The 17,283-nt window shown below is 37.7% G+C and overlaps 1 protein-coding gene across 5 annotated transcripts in view; it reads right to left on the bottom strand.

Moving 5' to 3' along the window:
• NRG1 (neuregulin 1) overlaps nucleotides 1-17,283 on the bottom strand; it is a 1,126,614-nt gene that overhangs the window by 111,130 nt on the left and 998,201 nt on the right. The window contains exon 1 of one of the 5 annotated variants that reach the window (XM_030817078.1): nucleotides 15,966-17,261. The exons of the other annotated variants lie outside the window; for them this stretch is intronic. Coding sequence (XP_030672938.1) covers nucleotides 15,966-16,632 — 667 coding nt within the window. The 5' untranslated portion in view covers nucleotides 16,633-17,261. Of the gene's footprint in view, nucleotides 1-15,965; nucleotides 17,262-17,283 lie in introns of those variants that run through there. 5 annotated transcript variants of the gene reach the window in all.

Raw genomic sequence — 17,283 nt, 5'->3', positions numbered from 1 at the left:
GTTTTTTAAGGTATGAAGAGGTAAATAAAACCAAAGATGAGACTTGCAACCTAATTCATAATATAAAACACACATGACTGAATCAAACACCTATGCAGTAGGATGGATGTTTAAATACACACATGAGTATTAAAGATGATTCGAGCTGCTGGAATAGGGACCAAAGAGGAAAGCTTAATGATGACCACAGAGTGTAGGAAATGTCTCCAAAGAAGAGTGGAACCTGATCAAGAGTTTGCATAGTGGGTAAAATTTGAGAAGCAGAGGAGGACAGGGATGTAAAGAGACTGCAGGCACGGGCTGAACTGAGTACTCGGTATTTGTAGGAATATGTGACCATCACTTCTGCAACAGGAGCCTTCACCCTGTCTAGAGTACTAGAATATGAGAAAAATGAAGTATATTGTCTAGAACTTTTCCTGCGACTCCTCTCTTGATAACATCCATTTTGCTGCTTTTTACTTTCCAGAAAGTGAAGTAGAGAAGATATAATATGTGGAACAAAAAATAGTTGGCACCTTGGCAACTTGACAAGTAATTTGAGAAGTAAAATAAGCATTTACTACTACTTTTGCTGTGTATTTTCATCATAAATATAGAAAATTGACAGCTTAATAGAGAAAGGAGAAAACCTCTACCTGGGACATGCAAGTACTTCAAAGTCTTAGAGCTTATAGTATACATGGTGCTATGTGAAGCATCTGTACATGAATAAAAGAAATGCTTGACCTTGAGGAATACATGCATGTCAGCAGAGTACATGGGAAACGGGTGGAAAATACTGGATACTGTCAAAGCCTACAGGAAAGAGAGGAAAGTACTTAGCTCACCTTAGGGATAAAGTACACATTTCTAAGATGAGTAGACTTCTGAAATAAAGTTCAAAAGATGACTGAAAGTGAGCTGAGAGGGATGGGGCAATATGCTTTGGATAAACTGAACAACTTGAACCAGGTTTGAATGCTGAACGAGATGAATTAAAAAGAAACCATGAAATAGGAATAAAGTGGTTTGTTGGAAGCCTGTTCTACATCCCCCCTGGGACTTCATTCCATTATCACGTGTGGTGGGTTCTGGATAGTGTTACAGAGCAGTCTAGGCAGACATCCTCAATTTCACTGCAACTTTTCTTTTGTATTTATAAGGATCTCTAGTCACACATAAAACTGTATTGATTTACAGGAGGCTCTCAGGCATATCTCGCTTTATTTTTATGAGAAGGTAATGTCCACAGCTCTAATTTTGATAAGAACCTTGATTTATTTGGCACCTATGCATTGGGAGACTGAGCAAAATGATCTTTATATCATCTCCATCTCAGTTGGTGATAACCGTATCCTTTCAACTATTTAGACTGAAATCAGCCTTGACTCCTCTCACTCAAATCCCATATCCAATTCATCATTACATCATTCTAAATCTATCTTCAAAATATATTCAGAATCTAATAATCCAATAATGTCTTTACATCCCCTCCTACAACTCCTACAAACACATCTGGATTACAGCAACAATCTCCTCAGTGGTCCAACTATTTCCACGGGGATCTTGGGATCCTTCTCCACAAGCTATTCTCAACACTGCACGCAGTGATCCCATTAAAACCTAAGGCATCAAGTCCCATGGTCACTCAAAACTGTGCAATAATTCCTCATCTCTTTCAGTGGAAAAGCCATCATTCTTACAATGAATGGCATGCTTCCCTGATCAGGCCTTCATCACCTCTCTGATCTCATCTAATACCTCCTGCCTCCCATGCTACACTTAAGCCATTGGCTTAAGTTGACTACATTGGCCTTCTGCCTGGGCAGTAAGGCCTTTTCCCAGAGTCTGGAACATTCTTCCATACAGCCATATGGTTAACTCCATTAATTCGTTCAAGTCTTTCATCAGCTGTTACTTTTTCAAAGAAGCCTTTTCTGACCATTCTGTTTATGTATTTCTTAAGGGTATTTTTGAAATTTTATTTCTCATTGATACATAAGAGATGTACACACTTTTGGGGGTACATGTGATAATTTAATACATTCATATAATTTATAAAGATCAAATCACTATAACTGGGATATGCATCATCTTAAACATCTGTTTTTCCTTTACGCTAGGACATTCAAATTATTCTCTTATAACTGTTTTGAAACAGGCAATAGACTCTTAGAAACGATGGTCACCCTACTAATCTATCGAACACTAGGTGTTGTTTTTTCTATCAGACTGTATGTTTGTACCTTTTAATCTATTTAAAATTACTATGCTCCTCCACCAGTACTCTGATCTCCTCACACTTATTTTCCCCATATGATGTACTACCTGCTAAGATAGTATATGATTTCTTTGTTTATTATTCTTTTGTTTGTTTCTCCTTTTAGAGGTAAACTCTTCTCTATTGAGCAGGCACTCAATAAAGAATACAGAACAACAGAAAAATAAAGTCTTCCACCATTAAAGAATTATCTAATTTATAAGAAGCAGCATGGGATATTGAAAAAAAAAAAAGCCCTAAATGAAGTGGCATTCCTGTTTTTTAGACCAGCCCATGTTTCTTACTAACTGTATGTATTTAAGACCCAGTCATTTCACAATTCTGGATCTTAGTTTCCTCATGAGTAAAAATATTTTGATTAGGTTATCTACAAGATCTCTCTGTTTTTAAAATGTTAATGGCTCTTCTGTGATCTTGTTTAATAACATTGAGATACTTCCAAATCACTGTTATCTTATCATTGACAGCACCCATCATCGCATTAATTTATTGAGTGCATCTGGATAATGAGTAGATTTCTGTCTTGGTAAAATGATAGCATTGTGGAATTCAAAGCCTTTGCAATGGTTCTTCAACAACTAAGATAAGTTATCTTTCTCCTTGTGAAATTGTCCACCATTTTATGACAGAATAAGAAGTTACAGCAATAAATTCAGATATACACACATATGATTGTCCATGTCAATGTCAACAGATGGCATTTTGCCAGAGAGGGCAGCATTTTTATTCAAACCATCCATGTCGCTCTATTTCTGACTGACAGGTAGATTGATGATTATCCTTTTCTGTTCTCCTAAATCCTGAGAACAATGCAGGTATGATGGTAACACATAAATCACACAGAGGAAAAACCACATGAACAAACCAAACCAAAATAAATAGTAGCACGTCCATAGCTTTGTCAATAGGTCCCTTGGAATTCCTGGCCCTTTCCTGAAGCCTGTTGTTGTAACTGCAAGCTATCAAACTTGAAATCTAAGGAAATGCACTTTAATTTTTAAAACTGACTAGTAAGGACAGCTCATGCTTATATAGCACTATGAGCCACAGACTATTCCAAATGCTTTATGAACACCAACTCATTTGATCCTCACAAAAAGCCTCTGAGGAAAGTACAGTTATTGCCACCATTTCACAGATGAGAAAATCAGGGCACAGATAGTTCATAGTGTGCATACTGTCACACAGCCGGAGACAGGGCTGGGACTTAAAGGCAATCCGGTTCCAAAGTGTGTGCTCTTAATCACCATACTATCATGAAAGAAAATTCTTTGCAGCCTGAAATCTCTTAAACTCCATGATGTGAATTTTTTACATCACATCAGACTTTGCAAATTATATGTTAAAATGTCCAAAATCATGTCTCAACAAAGTTTGTAATGACTAAACTCTATATTGAATTCTTCCAAATTAAAATGTCAGTGATTTAACACATGGTTTCAGATTATTTTCTTCCTCCTCCACTCCCATAAGCAAGTTACCCTCAGTGTAACTTTTATTCCATAAATATACAAATAAGATACCTACTTCATATAAAATACAGGTTGAGTATCCCTTATCCAAAAGGCTTAGGGCCAGAAGTGTTTTGGATTTTGGAATGTTTGCATTATAGTTACCACTGAGCATCTCCAATCTGAAAATCCAAAATCTAAAATGCTCCAACAAGCATTTCCATTGAACATCATGGTGATGCTCAAAAAGTTTTGGATTTTTGGAGCATCTCAGATTTCAAATTTTCGTATTTGGGATGCTCAACCTATACACTGTTTGGTACTATACAGGTCATAAAAATGAGTTAGCTATAACTCTGGGCCTTAGCAAATGGTCAGTCTAGTATGAGCAATAAGCAAGTATCCAAATAAGAACACACAAATCTAAATGTGATAAAGCACAAGTAATAGGTTATGGGGGGTTGGAGGAGGTCTTCAAGAAGAGGGGTCCCATCATCTAATTTGGAGAGGTGAGTCTTGAGGCCTAAGTAGAATTTGGGAGAGGAGAGACTGTTTGAAGAGCACATTTAGAAAAAATAGAATGAGCAAAAACATGGAAGAGAAAAAATAATATTCAGGGTGAGTTCTAGTTGGCTAAAACATGGTCCATCAGGATGAAGACTGGGGAGACAGCTGGAGTTAGGGAAGACAGGAAGTTTGGGGTTCTGCTGCAGGAGTGTCTTCAATGTCACAAGAGAGTTTATGAGATACGTGCTTTGTAAATATTGGTGCTACAGTGTCCTCAAGAAATGAAAATAAAAGTAATTTGTGCTTTATAAATTATAAGGTTTCACAATAAATTTCAAAACAGATCCCATGAAGCCCACTGACTAATTTAGTGGTGCTCATACATTCAAAAAACAATTTCCAATTAGGTGCATGATCAAGGTCTAAAGATTTATAACTGGCTGGCCACGGTGGGTCACGGCTATAATCCCAGCACACTGGGCGGCCAAGGTGGGCGGATCATCTGAGATCAGGAGTTCAAGGCCAGCCTGGCCAACATGGTGAAACCCTGTCTCTAAAAAAAAAAAAAAATCAGCCAGGCATGATAGTGCATGCCTGTAGCCCCAGCACTTGGGAGAATGAGGCAGGACAATGGTTGAACCCAGGAGGTGGAGGTTGCAGTGAGCCAAGGCTGTGTCACTGTACTCCAGCCTGGGCAACAGAGCAAGACTCCGTCTCAAAAAAAAAAAAAAAAAGATTTATTACTGCCATTCTACATATTATGAAAGGAGGAACAAGTGAACAAATAAAACATCTGGGAATTAAAATCAGCTCCCCTAAATCTGCCCTATAAATCCAAGGACCATCAGAACCAAGTAGTTACTCTTTCTCTTCATTTGCCATTCACCTCTCATCCTTGAACTCTGTTGATCCAGAACAGAGCAAGAGTGACATATAAGCAAAATATGTCACCAAAACATGTCACCAAAATGTATGCATTTCCTCAAGGAGAGAATCTCAGAGAGATTTTATCCTTTATATAAATGTTTAATATAAACGTTTAACCTGATTAAAATTTGCTTTTTAAACCTGCAGGAGATCAGAACTGTAAATCAGAAGTGCAGAAAAAATGTTTCAATTAATGTACACTGGTCGCAAAGTGACCTGGTAGCTGAAAGCCTAGAAGAGATGAAAATATCAACATTTTCTGGCTCTATGTGGTCTCTGGCAAGAAAGTTAACATCTTTGGGCTTGTTTCTCTGTGATAAAATAAGAGATTTGGTTCAAAGTGTCTCTAAGATGGCTTAAAGCTCTGTAATTCTAATTTTGATTATGCAATAACCCAACATACAATCAGAATATACGTAGTTCTGGGTTATTTAGTAAAAGAGCTAGAATCCCTAATACAACTCAATATGTCCTAATGAAATAACAGGAGTCAACAAAGATATAACATAACCCAACTATGTCCTAAAGACATCACAGTATTCAACATATAGGAGATCCTATATTAAATACATCCCATTTAAAATGACAGTAGTCACTAGTATTGTAAGTTATTAAAAGATTTCAATCCAAAATAGATAAAAAAGTTTCAAGGTGACAAATCATCAGCTATTCAGAAAACTCAGCAATCTTGAAGAATGAATTTTGCAAGGATTTTGAGAATCCTTATACTGATCCCACTGATTACATGTATAGTTTACTAAATAGGCAGGGGCTATGTAGGTTATTGACTGTGTACCACAGCTTCCACAGTTCAGATCAATTAAGATTATAAGGATCATATTCAGCCAAGACTAAAGTTACTGGTCAGGGGTTAATTTAGATGTCTTCCTGTTATCGTGGAAGTAGGCAGATTTAAAAAACTGAAGTAATTATTTTACATATTTTTGTTTGTTTTTGATGTCAACTGAAGCCTTTATAGATTACATGACATTATTTTTTCTCTTCCTTTTGAAGAATCATAGGAGTTGCTTGATGGGAAAAACTGTGAAATTCAGCTTGCTTTAAAGATTATAGTAAAAAGAGATCAGAGTAGTAACCCTGAACTCTACCACTAATCATTCTTAAGATTTGCTTTGTAGGCAGTACTTAGCATCATGTAACAATCAATGGTTACTGATTCCTTTTGCTCCCAGAAGAGCAAGCAATTATGACCCAGGAAGCCCTACCAAGGGATTACAAACAAATGCTAACAAGAGTTCAATTCTACTATCCTTAGATCATTCCATTTATGTATGGAGCTTTTATTGCTGTGACACCAACATATTTCATAAAACAATTACTTCCTGTTACTTAGCAAAGGAAGAGGCAACACTGAAAGTCATCAGGCTAATCATGGTCAAGACTGTGGTTAAGGTCTCACTCACTCTCTCTCCCCTACCCCTCCAGTGAGAAGCCACAGGTCTGGGCCATCTACTCCATAACCTCTGATACTTTAGGACACTGGCTTCAGTGCAGGGTGGGAGAGAGAAGTGTGGAGCCATGTGCCCTGAGATCACTGGAGAAGAAGGAATAGATGGGGTATGAAAGAACAGAGGAAAGAGAAGAGTAACTGTGAATGGCAAATATGAAAGAAACAAAGGGAGGGAAAAGGAAGGTAAATGTGGGAAATAAAATTATATTACATTGTACACCAGTACAGTAACACAGTTAGGAACTGGAAGATATAGGGTCTTCTGCTTGCCTATGAATTAAGTTTCTTCCTAATGGCAACTATCATTGTCTTCAGTGTTGCTCTCATCTTTCTTCCAAATGCATATGCATATATGTACATTTGGTTTAATTTTAAATTAATAACTTTTAAAATAAAATAAATTATGAAGATTTTTAAATTTGATAATTACATGCATATTAAATTCTGTACTAACTCTGGCTTCAAAGAGAGTTCATGAATTTCTCCTTTGGCTTGGAGACCACCACTCATGAAAATGTAACTCAACCACTAAGTGCCTATCACTGAAAATCACAGTAAATCAAGTCTTGTCCTGTCATGTTTCTGATGAAAAATTTAAAATGTTTTACCTGAGGAAGCTTTCCATTTTATTTTATCAAGTTTTGTTGGGTCCATCAGCTTATTTCCATTGCACAGTCAGAAAACTTATACCCAGGCAAAATATACTCTAGATTGTTATCAAATATTTTATGCTTCGAAGGGGCTGCCTCATAGCTCCAGTATTGATTTAGAGTTCAATTTCTGCAGCAAATGTATTATACTTGAGTGAATAACAATCAAGATGAACAAAGCATAGAAGTTCTCACATATTTTTAGTTCTACTTTACAGAACAAATAAAAATACATATATTATGCCCACTACTATACATTCTTGTAAATGGCAAGCTCTTACAAACTTATATCTGTCTGTTAGAAAAACCATAATGTGTACAACAAAAATACCAAAATCCCTTAAGTGTGTATATCTAGAACAGCACTGGCTTCTTCCCTTTTTGTAGGATTGTGGCCAATAATCCAGCTAATAAGATTTCATTTTAAGTTACTTGCAACAGAATCTCCAATATATACTTAAGGTCCAATTATTTTCTACTTTTAAAACTTTTTTTTTCTCTTTTACTCTAGCAGTTAGGCATAGGGCTAGAAGTTTTTTTGTCCACCCCTCCCAAACTTATTAATAAACAACGTGTTTGTCGAAATTTAAAAATATTTTTATCTGCCCATTTTATTGTCAAATAATTTTCCCCTTCATTTAGAATATTATGTGTATGAATTATACATATGTATATATACACACATAGTAGATGTATTACACCCAAAGAATTTCTACATTTGATTTGGCTCATATAAAATTATTCAATGTATATTATTTCCATGGTTTTTGTCAAATGCTGAAAACAACTCATAGACGTTAATTCCTATCTTTTGAGATCAGGAAATCCCAGTTTGGAACAATAAAAAGAGTAAGGTGGACATAATCTTAGGATTCATGGTATTTCTCGCCAAGTTCTTCCCTTGCACCACATCTAAACTGTATAGATTGTTTTCCGTTGTCCCAATCTTTCCAAAGATGGTACTTCCTTGACAAACACAATTTTACATACCATGCAGTCTTTTCCTCTCTCAAAAGTAACTCCTTATCGCTTAATGAAGCCCCTCATGTGGTGATTTTTGGACACTACTCAAAAAGTAATATTTATGTAACTCAAAAAGTAATAATCTATGTATTCTAAGGGAAAAAATACTCCTTTTATGACACTGGGCTCATGAAATTAGTAAAGTCCTACAGACCATTTTAAGGCATAACAAATTAATTCACTGGTAAAGAACCCCTACAATTTATTTCTAGAAATGTTAGCACTTGTGAATATATGCATATACGAACCCTGATAGAAAAGGCAAAGAAGGAATTCAATATATATATATATATTTTTTTTTTTTTTTTTTGAGATGGAGTCTCGCTCTGTCGCCCAGGCTGGAGTGCAGTGGCGCAATCTTGGCTCACTGCAAGCTCCGCCTCCCGGGTTCACGCCATTCTCCTGCCTCAGCCTCTCCGAGTAGCTGGGGCTACAGGCGCTCGCCACCACGCCTGCCTAATTTTTTTTTTTTTGTATTTTTAGTAGAGATGGGGTTTCACCGTGGTCTCGATCTCCTGACCTCGTGATCCGCCCGCCTCGGCCTCCCAAAGTGCTGGGATTACAAGCGTGAGCCACCGCGCCCGGCTGGAATTCAATATATTTTTAAGCTCTGTTTTCTTTAGGTAGAGTAACCACTTTTGTCCTTATCACGATCTCTTGAGAGTTTTAGATGTTAACATCCCCCATTTGTTTGGATGTAAAACTAAATCTCAAGTGAAGTGATTTCCTTAAAGTCACACAGCATGCAAGAGGTAGAGCTGGTATTTGATCTCGAGTTTCTAGTATAATTCCTACTTTAGCACGATGTATCATCAACTCTTCACTTCCTTCAAAGTTTTTCATAAGGTTCCCCTAAAAATCCAAAACGTATTCTCCAGACACTGTTACCAAACCACTGTCAAGATCAAAGGAGAAAAAGAACGAAGTGAGGCAGGGAGTTAAAATAGAATGAGGGAGAAAATTGGTGCTGGTTTTGTATTTTTTATGTCTCAGGCCTAGGACTCGGAGTTTTCCAAAACCTCATTTAACCTCCTAACAGCCCCAAGACATGTATATTATTATTATTATCACATTTAAATGAGGAAACAGATTTAACATGATGGTCTAACTTGCTCAAGGCCATGAAGAGGGACAAGCAGGATTGAAATTCAAGTCTACCCACTGGAAAGCTAACACCCTGAGACAATAAACTGAGAGAACCAGAGTTGTAAGAGACTTCAGAAGTAAATATAGTCAATCATCTGCTAGGAACATAAATCTCCCTCAACAGTGTCACTCCTTGAATACTTTTAGCACTAAGGAACTAATTTCTTTCCAAGTATGTAACACATTTCAGTTGGGATAACATTGATCATTAAACATTTTCCCATATATTATATTGTTGGGAGACAGGTGTCCAGCCTCCGGAGGGGCGTCTTATACATATCAATATCATAAAGGTAAAATTATTTTTTTTTGAGGCAGAGTCTGACTCTGTCACCCAGGCTGGAGTGCAGTGGCACGATCTCGGCTCACTGCAACCTCCGCCTCCCGGGTTCAAGCGATTCTCCTGCCTCAGCCTCCCGAGTAGCTGGGATTATGGGCATGAGCCCCCACCCCTGGCTAATTTTTGTATTTTTAGTAGAGACAGGGTTTCACCATGTTGGCCAGGTTGGTCTGGAACTCCTGACCTCAGGTGATCCTCCCACCTTGGCCTCCCAAAGTGCTGGGATTACAGGCGTAAGCCACCGCACCTGGCCAAAATTCTCTTCTCCAAAGAAGACATCTGCTATAGGGTGATAAAAGTTTTACTAATTAGTATTTAAATAATAAGCGGGAAAACCAAATCTTTTAAATTATGATAACATAACATATGCTACTTGAATAAATGCTAAAAACAGTTTTGAGAAGAAAAGCAAGTGTAGCAAAGGTAAGGATGACTTCGGTTTTAGTCTCAGCACTGCCACTGATTGGTTGTAGTAACATTGGGCAAGTCACTTCACTTTTCCAGACCTGCCTTTTCTCACTTAGGAAGTGACACAAATAATCTATAAAAATGTTCAGCATATAAAATTCTATGATTATAAGACATTAGTTATATTATTCAGAAACACTCTTTGACACACACACACACACACACACACATACACACACGATAAAATTCACTGCAGTAAAGATTACAATCAGCTTTGAGATGATGAGGATTAACTTCACTCACTGCTAGTCAATCACTTTTCATGTGAATAGTATATGAACACATGCCTTTATTCAGTTTAAGAACTAAACAACTTAATGGCAGATTCTAGTCTTCGTCCGTACAGTGAAATGAAAAACCCTTGGGAATATTTTAATACTCTTGATGTTATACAAGCCAAAACAATACATAAAAATATGACCAAAATACAGAAACAAAAATATTTACAGCTACCAACTCTCTAGAATCTGAAAATAATCTTAGAATCTTTATGTACATGCTAGAAGAATTATATATATATTTTTCATCTTAAGAGGATGCTCCTAAAGGGCCAGACAGATCAAACTTTTCTCACTACTCCAATGGTTTGATTAGATAGTGCCATATGGTGAATCATCCCTGGCTACTCAGCCTGTTGGTAGCAGAGGTGGGATTGCTGTCACTTAAAGGACACTGCTGGGCAACTGTTCAGTATTTGGTACATGGAGAAGAAAACCTATTAAGAAAAGACAGGAGTGGAAGTCAAAAGGTGAATAACATGACAGTAAAGAAGAAGAAATGCTGAATGAAGAGGGTATATGTATAAGAAAGCAAGAAATATCTCAAATTGCATTATGCAATTAGATTCTTAAAATCCGCTAGAACATAAGCTCCCTGAGGGCAGGCACTCTACTGTTTTCCACTGCCATATAACCGGTCTAGAACAGAGTCTGGCACAGAGTAGGCACTTAGCATACATTCACTGAATGAAAAAAACAAAACAAAACAAACAAACAAAAAAAACAAAGAGGAAATAATGGGAAGAAAAACAAAGCATTGATGTAGAGCAAAAGTAATAAAAGTAGAAACATGAGCATAAAAGTAGACGGAATGCAGTTTATGCTGTAGTAGAATGTTCAATGGACTCTGTGGACAAGTTATATTCCTGGTTCTCAGGGGCATCTAAACAAGTCATAACTTTTTATGCTTTGGTTTTTCAATCTATAAAATACCTCTTCCTTCATGCTTTAAAAGGATACTACAAAGAGTTGTTAAAAGGAAGAGGGAAGGAGGAAGAACACAGATGTATGGTTTGGAACATTGTTTTCTGGGAGTACAGAAATGCTGATGTCCAAAAACAGAAAAACTGGAATCAAGCACTCTAAAGAAAAAAAAGAGGAAAAGATCAAGAAGAAGGTTAAAATTTGATTTAATTATGTCATTAAGAAACTGGTATATTGGTCATTGGCTAGAGATTTTTTTTGTATGTTTGTAATATATGAAAGTGCCATTCAGCATTAAAATGCAATAAACAAAGTTTCAATAAAGACAGTTGAAATTATTTTGATATGATGCAATGAAATACTGACCTATAAAGCCAAAATGACATAATTACAAAAATAAAAAAGAGTCACTATATAATTGGGAAGGTAGGACGGAAAGGGGAGAAGAAGACTGAGTTGGGTATCACAAAGGAATAGAGAGGAGAAAACAAAATGGGTTATGAAGAAAAGAAGTGAGCCATAGAGCAATCTGCTATATATGAGGGAAGAACTCACCCTAGGCAACCCATGCTGTTTTCAGAAGCAAGCTGAACAATGTATGGATGATCAAATAAAAAGGGAAAAGACCACCACGACTGAAAATTTAATAAGAGCAAAACAGGAAGGCGAGAAGAAAATTTAATTTTAGTGATATGCACTAAACACACACCTGAACAATGGTCCCATTTAAAGCACTTCCTTAATTCTCAGTCTGATGCTACATTAGTCTCTAGCTCCAACTCTCTACAATAAGGATACGATGATAGAAGGAAACAGTAGAGAGAGAGAGTGTATGTGTTTAAATTCTCAGAGACAGAGACATTTTCTAATGCTTTGGATTTTGCCACATTTCTCAGAGTTTAGTATATTTTAATAATTTCACTAGGCATTTCTGAGCCTGGGTTCCTTCATTGGAAAATTTATGAAATTATTCAGTTCCAATAGAAGATCTTTCAGTCTCTTCCAGTTTTTAATATTTTAGGCTGTAATTGGCTATGATTAAAGTGAAGAGAAGTTATTTAAAATCACTCTTCTGAAATACCTACAAATATAGTTACCAAGAACTAGAAGAAGGATCCATTAGAATTTAAATGAATGGTACTTTTAAATAGAAGGAAAGAAATCCTATGGTACATCCAACTCATCATGTCGATCTTTGGCAAATGGTTACTAATTCTTATTGTCACTGCGGTAACAATGGTTTGTCATACAATCCCATAATAAGACTTAGGACAAAGCAAAACAAAGTTGGCCCAAGATGAAAATACCAACACATTCTTGCATCCAAGAATCTGTTGTCAAGCAGGGAGGATCTCATATCCAGAAAACATTTTCTTTCAAGATGGTACCACTGTTTCCTGGCTATAATTTAATTAACCAGCTCTTTTTATGATAATCTAAGTTTGCAATCTCCCAACAGTCAGGGTAGGAAAAATTTTAAAGCCCATTCAAAGAAAACAAATGAATAGTGCAAGTATTATGTGACTCACTGAAAAGTAAAAACTTCATTAGTATCATGACAATATAATCATTGTGGTAGTGGGAAACCATTAACCATATTTAGAAATACTTTAGAATAAAAATATATACTTATATACTTTATTCCAATTCTGCATTGGACTTCTTAAGACCTACATGAATGCATAGATTAATATCATGAAAATATGAAATATTACTTTATGAAAGAAATACCCATTTTAGAAAATACGACATAGCCACTATACCTTAAGGCAATTTAAAATGTCATATTTTGCCTTTTATTATAACAATGACAAAGAATGTTGTAACTTGACAAGAGTCAGTGAGGGAGTAATTCTAGTATTTATAAAATAAAACTCTAATACTAGTAGGTAGATTGGTTTGGGGAGCAACGCTGCAGACACAATTACTGGGATTGTCTCTCTTCTACTCTCTCAGGCTCCAGGATAAAGAAGAATCAATTAGCCCTCAACAGTCTATGACCTTGAAGGCTACAGCTCTGTGCATAATGTGCTGAATATGCTGAGACAGAAAAAAAAATGGAAAAGGGAGAATAAAGTCCTAAAACCACTGAAGAGCATGTTTCACATATGATAATGTCATTTTCAAATATAAGCCATGACAGCTTAGTTTATGTCAAAAACATGCACGGTAAAAGGAACGTCCCAGTTCTTTCTGTGACTAAACAATACTTTCTTAGTTGAAAAATACAATCCCTTTGTAAGCCTTTTTTTTTTTTTTTTTTTTTTTGCTTTCCATTAATTAGTGGTTACAACCTTTTTAAACAACAACAAAAACAACCACTTACAAGTCTCTAAAAACAAAGCTGCCTGGACCAATCCCTTTCAAACACTACTCTCCCCCCAGCACCCCCCCCCAAAAAAAAGTAGGCTCACAATTTTTAGAATACAAGACATGATTTTTTTTTTAAGGAACCAGTCCAAAAAATTAACAGAGTTTCCTTATAGGTTTTAAAGTGTTAACCAACTAACTGTCTACCCCTAAATTTTCAGGAGAAAACTATTTCCCAGACTGCTTCTCTAGGCTTATCTCCGATGCACTTCAAAACGTTGCAGCTGTGCATCTGGCCAAACTGGCCACAGTGATGTTTTTAGGCAGCAGTAAATCTCTTCCATTTATTGCAGATGCCACAATATCAATGCCCTGGCTTGGGGAAAAAAAAAACTCATAAGGATAAGGAATATGTAATCTACTAAAACACTTAGTAGAAAAATTTACTTTACAAAATAATTTATCAAAACTTCACAACATACTTTCTGACATGGTCTTAGACCAGGAAAACGTGCTAGATGTTTCTTTGTTTTCTTGATTTCCTCAGATGACAAAATTATAGAATTTAGTTGAAGTGTTTTTCAAAGGGCATTTTTTTCTTTCTCTGGACAACGAAACCTGTTCAAGCAGATTTCAATTAAACACAAGTTTAAAATGATCAAGTAACCTTGTCCTCCTGGTGAATTTCGCTTCTCTTTGCAGGATCTGCACTTGCTTTTTATAGCCTGTCATTTCATCTGGGTATTATTTCCCGGTCACTTTGCCAGGTGGGAAGAGGCAGCAAAGGCAGTGATGCCTGTCAGACTTTTAATGATGCTTCAGGGATTTGATAAAGATACATAGCAGTGTCTGCATGAAGGAGGTTTTCCCTAATTGCACCTAGAAAACAAGACTTTTTTTTACTTTAAATCAGGAGTTACAGGCACAAATCAAGTTTTTCTGTGTTTCTATAGCATGCTGCACTACTTCACACTGAACATGATGTCTGGAAAAGGTATTCTTTATTCTTCATTACTGTCCAGAGGAAAAACAAAAGAGGCATTTCGTCAGAGAAATTGTCAACTCTCTTTTAACGCTAAGAGCTTTCATGCAAGTTATTAAGAACCAAATTTTCTGATCTTGTACTTTTCTATTAAGTAAATATTCCTCATGGTAAAAAGTGATAGGAGATAGAGACAACAAAAATAAACTAGAAACATTTTTACAAGGCTATAGAAAACTCCTCCCTTCTATATTGATATTTAGAACAGTCATGCTTTCATTCCTGTCAACTTTCCACTCTAAAGCTATTGCAATTACCAGTGCAAACAGGAATGTATTGTTTTTAAGAGCATGGGCTCTCTTCACATCACAGGTTATTAAACTGGGCTGCTGCAATCTGCCAAACTAATAATATGACACATGTGTAAAAAAAAAAAAAAAAAAAGAGATGTAACTTACTAATGGATCTTGTACTTTTTAATGACTGCTAAGGAAGCTATTTAAACATTTGATTATAGAAGACAAAACTAATTTGGGAAAATCCTTCATGCAGAATCCTACTGTGTCCTGGACAAAATAAAGCTGCCACTAATAAGTGCTCACTAACTGAAAGTACCATCTGGGCAGGACAGCAGTCGTCTCAAGCTAGTGAGAGGCGAGCACCGTAAATGTCTTAAGACTTGCTGCAATCTCAGAAAGAACCAATTAAGATACAAAAGTAGGGAGAAGTGGTTAGTGAACGGAAAGGAGAGAGAGACAACAGGCAGCTTGGGGTCGCTGAAAGGTAGAGGGTAACAGAAAGGTGACAGGAAATCTATGATGGGGAAGAGAAAGACACAAAATAATACTCACTGGTATATGAAAGTCACATTTCTATAAGACATAAGAGACGGCCTGATGTTTTAATTTTAAAATGTGTTAGAAATAAATTGAATTTAACAAATTCAAGCATGACTTGCAGATGCTGAAGTTTTGCATTCCCGGTACCAGACTGAACAATGTGGCTAGAGAGAGCTGCTGTTACAACACTGGTTCAGACCCGGAGTTTGCAAGATCGTTTTACTCGGCCCTTCAATGCCATCCCAAGCATCTCAAACACAGGCTTTGCTTAAACAAAACCAGGCAACTAAAATGCAAGAAGAAAGGGAAATGTCCTTTGGGGACCTCAAACCCACCCCTTTCCTTTATTTATCATCATCATCATCTCTTTCTCTCTCTCTACTTACAAAGTTTAGGAGCAGTTTGGAGATTAGTTTCTGTTGTTTGTGGCTGAGTTGCTGACTTGGGCGTTCTCACCTCAGGGTTCCGGGTGGGTGAAGGGAAGGATGGCGCAGTGGACGGCAAGAAAGAAAAGGCAAAAATACGATTCTTCGGTGTCGGTGCCGCTGATGGTTCAAAGGAGACAGCAGCCTTGTCACCTTGCACTGTAACTTGAACCTCACTTTCAGATTGAGCCCTAGAGACAGGTGAAGTGTATGCCTCAGACGACACCCACACAGCTGAGGCAGCAGTTGGGTCCAGAGAAATAATAGGGTCCTGGCCTAACCCCCCAGGGTCAAGGTGAGTAGGAGAGTCATATTCAAAGATCTTGTCCACAAATACCCACTTGAGGCCGGCGATGCAGAGGCAGAGGCTGACCAGGCAAGCCAGGATGGGGACAATGCAGATTTTCTCTGAGTTGAGGCAACCTCTCAGGCGCTCAGCTTCTAGGCACGCACAGCAGGGCACGGCCAGGCCCACGAGTCCAGGGGTTCTCCCATCTTCAGTCTGGGGCTCTGGCATGTCTTCTGCTGCTGGAAGCCCATCAAGAGATGGGTCTGCACTCAGCTGAGTGGAGGGGCTGGAGGACCTCTCGGCGGCGACCTCAGACATGTCTGGGGAATAAATCTCCATCGGCTCACCTCCAGAAGAAGGCCTGGCTGCTCTCACGGTCCATTACCACGCAGAGGCCCCCCCAACCAAATGATACAGCATCTTACAGGGGGAAATCGATAAATCGTCCAAGTCCAAGGCCATTATCAAAATCAAGAAGAGTTCAGAAAGATGCAAGGGGGGAAGAAAAGCTCCTAGCAACTACAAAATCAAAGTATATCTTAATAATTCTTTAAGCTGCTGTTTCTGGGCCACTTTTCTAGTTCTTTTAAACGCTACTCCAAACCATCCCGGGCTCGTCAAGAGGACAGGGACCAAAATAGATCGACGGAGCTGCCTGCTGGTTAATTAAGTAAACCAGTAGCCCAAACTGAAAGGCATGTTTCTCACCTCCAGCATCTGAAGCTGGTGTCTGCTCAGATGAAGAAAACAACTGTCATGCAGGAGAAGTAAAAGCAGAAGGAGGACCAGCGGCGGTGGCGGCGGCGGCAGCAGCGGCGGCGGCAGGAGAGGCAGTAGTGACAATAGCAACAGCATCCTGTTGTGTTAACGCGACGACGGCTGAAAGGGGCTGAATCATTACAGAGCAGCAGGTGCCTGCCCTCGGAGCATCACTGCAAACAGGATCAGAGGGCTCCGGAGGCAAGAGTGCAGCCAGGAGGGGCGGTCACT

This window comes from Nomascus leucogenys, chromosome 8 (assembly GCF_006542625.1).
Source record: "Nomascus leucogenys isolate Asia chromosome 8, Asia_NLE_v1, whole genome shotgun sequence".
Lineage (NCBI taxonomy): Eukaryota > Metazoa > Chordata > Mammalia > Primates > Hylobatidae > Nomascus > Nomascus leucogenys.
The sequence above is the reverse complement of the archived record's forward strand: the minus strand, read 5'-3'. Positions and strand labels throughout refer to the sequence as shown.